The sequence below is a fragment of the Bombus bifarius genome, unplaced genomic scaffold (assembly GCF_011952205.1).
Source record: "Bombus bifarius isolate JDL3187 unplaced genomic scaffold, Bbif_JDL3187 scf7180000008683, whole genome shotgun sequence".
NCBI classification, from domain to species: Eukaryota; Metazoa; Arthropoda; class Insecta; order Hymenoptera; family Apidae; genus Bombus; species Bombus bifarius.
In genome coordinates this window covers 7,026-10,808 of record NW_022884787.1, presented here as the reverse complement: position 1 = coordinate 10,808, position 3,783 = coordinate 7,026, and the positions used below count along the sequence as shown (strand labels likewise).

The following is a 3,783-nucleotide window of genomic DNA, read 5'->3' as shown; positions in this document are numbered from 1 at the left end:
TTTTCGATACGGAACCTATGATGTTAAGCAAACCTCGTGTTTCGATCGTTCGCGGAGAAACGCGATCGCGAGATAGCACGTCAACGAGAGTTGTAAGTTCCCGTTACGATTGAATAATCGACGCCACGAACTGATCGATTCCCTTATTTCGATGTGGCGGATCGGTATCAACAGGACGCCGACAGGTCGAGGCATCAACGCGGCGCAACACCTCCCGGGCGATCCGCGGGTACCAACCGCCAACACTAGAGGGCTACGACGACAACGAGTCTGTCTGTCTAACTCGCTAGCGGGTTGAATATACGAGCGATTGATAGAAATACCGCACCTAGCGAGACTCCCTCTACGTCTAAGGCAGGGACTACCGGGCATAGCCTTACTGACGAGTCCACCGGGAGTCCCGGGACGAAACGCACTCTCTCACTCTCCTTCCATCAGCCTCATTGGTGACCACCGACAACGAACACGCACCTTCGGTGAAGGAGTCAGGAAAGGAGCCAACCACCGACGACAAGCCAGGAAGTGAATGGTAGCCATTGCAATAGTTCATGGGCATCACCTCCAGCAGCACGTCAGAGGCGACAACCACCTCGTCCCCACGACGATCAGCCTTCCATCATCGACGACGAGCCACTAACTTGTATCGCGCTATATAGCTTTGGGGTCACGCTATAGCGCTAGGGGGAGGCTGTGTGGCTCACTCTCCTTCCATCAGCCTCATCGATTAGGATAATAAAGGTAGTTCAATGAATTTCACAGAATTAACACAAATAAATTAACGTTTATTTTAACAAATTATCAACTAGGAAGACATAAAGAGAACAACAAAAAGAAATGTAACTACGTAATGCGCGATATAAGATATGTGTTGACTGTTCGGCTTCTCGAAACGTTCTGCACGCCTTTCGATTTTTTCCGTTTTTTCTGGAAGGCGACCCCCACTACGTTCGGATCACACCACATTCTTTTACGCCGGATAAAATAACGGCCACGAATCGACGTTTCTGGAGGTCGCCCTGCTTAATAAACCATGCGCTTGCCACTACAATGTTTGTTTGCCGGGAAGCCGCGACGATCCGTCTGCGACATTATAGTGCCGCGACCGACAGTTAAGAATATGATCTATGGCAAGCCGCATGGCGTAACATTCTCCCCCCGTTGAGAGGGTACCGATCAAGTTAGGTTGAAGTTCCCATCTTAGTTCGTCTCGGTGGCTAGTTGTTCGGGTTTCTCTAAATCGGGTTGAATTGGCAGTGGGACAAGCCTTTTGACGGCCCGATCCAAAACGCTCTTTGCCGTCTGAACTGTAGCTGTCCGGATGACACCATCGGCGCCTGGATGAACCTTGATAACTCGGCCCAGAGGCCAATGCATGGAGGGAACGTTGTCCTCTCTGAGGATGACGATTGTGCCCTTTTGGATGCTGTGTCCACCCTTGCTCCACTTATTGCGGTTGGTTAGCTCGTTCAAATACTCCTTATGCCAGCGGTTCCAAAAATGCTGTTTAAGCTGTTGGATATGCTGCCATCTGGAGAGTCGGTTCGATGGAATGTCTCTGAAATCTCGATCACGTAAGCACATTAATGAATCGCCAATGAGAAAATGTCCGGGAGTGAGGACTAGGAGATCATTTGGATCGGTGGAGATAGGAGTTAGCGGGCGGGAATTGAGGACTGCTTCTATTTCTGTGATAAGAGTATTCAATTGTTCAGAGGTGAGTAACTCGTTGCCGGCTACACGCCTGAGGTGGCGTTTAAATGACTTCACCGCTGCTTCCCATAGCCCACCGAAATGCGGTGAATGAGGTGGAATGAAGCGCCATTCGATTTGTTTGTCGGCTAAAAATGCAGTTACTTTTTCTTTGTGATCGTCCGATTGTAATAAATCATGAAGCTCTCGTAATTCGTTGCTTGCTCCTCTGAAGTTGGTGCCGTTATCAGAATGGATGGTGGAGCAATACCCTCATCGAGCGATAAATCTGCGAAGAGCGGCGATGAAGGCTTCGCTAGTGAGATCGTCAACGAGCTCGATGTGTACCGCTTTAATTGCTAGGCATACGAAAATAGCTACGTATACCTTTATCTGACGACGGTTACGATCTCGTTTTTCCTTGATGTGGAACGGCCCGCAGTAATCGACGCCGACGTTTGTGAATGGGCGAGATTCCGTTACTCGCGCCTCCGGCAGATTGCCCATCACGTATTCTACCGGCGGTGGTTGAGCGCGGCAGCAGCGAACGCAGCCTTTGATCGCCCGCCATACTTGACTTCGACCGTCGACGGGCCAGTATCTTTGTCTTACTGCGTATAACGTAGCCTGCGTTCCGGAATGCATGTGGATCTTGTGCTCGTGTTCTATGATGCGTGTTGTAACGGATGACTTAGGTAATACTATGGGATGTTTCTGGGCGAAGGTCATCGACGAATGACTGAGTCGACTCCCGACTCGCAATATTCCTTCCTTGTCTATGAACGGATTGAGTCGCGTGAGCTTACCCTTTATCGCCGCGTTCCGATCTTTTTGGAGTGTACGAATTTCCTCGGAGAAATGGATGTTTTGCAACAATTTTATCAGCTTATTGTGCGTTATGCGTAATTCGGTAACGGTTAGGGGTGCCGCTCGGTTCCTTTTCTGTTTCCAACGGAGGCAACGAGCTATGATTCGTATAAACTTGGGCCAGGATGAATACCTTTGCAACAAACTGTAATCGGCGGGGTTTGCGGACAGACAAAACGCCCCTTTCTGCTCCGGTACTTCAATTTGCGGTGTTAGCGCCCATGTCGGCCAATAGCCTTCCGACTGGTAGAGCCATGCAGGACCGTGCTGCCAGATGGTTGGGCGCAGAAACTCTTCGGGTGTTTGGCCGCGTGATATTAAGTCCGCGGGATTGTCGTCGGTAGGAACGTGGCGCCAATCGCGGATGCTGGTTTTTGTTTGAATTTCGGAGACTCTGTTAGCGACGAATGTTTTAAGGGTGTGAGGTGATGTATTGAGCCAATGGAGGACGATAGTGGAATCGGTCCAATAGATAGTTCGAGTAATTTTATGTGATAGGGCTTGTTGTACTGTCGACATCAGGGACGTAAGAAGGAGTGCTCCGCTCAGCTCGAGCCGAGGAATGGTCTGGCACTTGAGGGGGGCGACTTTCGATTTTGCGGTTAAAAGTTGGGTCCAAACACGGCCGTTGGTGTTAAGGGTTCGGAGATAAACACAGGCTCCGTAAGCCTTTTCGCTGGCATCGCAGAAACCATGCAGTTCAATTTCTATTGCGGACTCGATTATTGCCTTGCGTGGGAACCTGACGTTGTTTAATAAGGGTAATTGGGCATAGTACCTTTCCCACTCTATATGTAACTCGATCGGAAGTGATTCATCCCAATCGATTTTCGACGACCATATTCGTTGAAGTAGCATCTTGGCCCGAACAATCACCGGTGCGAGCAGACCGAGCGGATCGTAAATTTTTGCGATCTCCGAGCTGATGATTCGTTTCGTGATTCGGGAGGGCGTGGGTTTGACTTCGACCGAGTAAAGAATGGAGTCGTCGGATGAATTCCAAAACACCCCCAGCGTCTTCAAGGTTTGCGAGTCGCCCAAAAAATGTTGGTGATTTGTTTCTTCTAAGGAAAGTCCATGTAATAAGTCATTATCGTTTGACGCCCATTTTCGTATGTTTAAGCCGGCTAGTTAAAGTAAATTGGTGAGTTCTGTTCTGAGCGTGAGGGCTTCGTCCTTCGTTTCAGCTCCGGTGAGAGCGTCGTCGACGTAGAAATCTCGCTGCAG

General features: G+C 49.6%; 1 protein-coding gene across 1 annotated transcript; it reads right to left on the bottom strand.

Moving 5' to 3' along the window:
* Positions 1–1,962: 1,962 nt before the first annotated feature.
* Positions 1,963–3,414, bottom strand: LOC117213323. The gene has a single exon (XM_033458683.1). The coding sequence runs from the start codon at positions 3,412–3,414 to the stop codon at positions 1,963–1,965; it is 1,452 nt and encodes a 483-aa protein (XP_033314574.1).
* Between the last annotated feature and the right edge of the window lie 369 nt (positions 3,415–3,783).

Bases quoted from the DNA above. Each gene is read 5' to 3' on its own strand.
- LOC117213323 (XM_033458683.1), bottom strand. From the start codon at position 3,414: ATGCTACTTCAACGAATATGGTCGTCGAAAATCGATTGGGATGAATCA.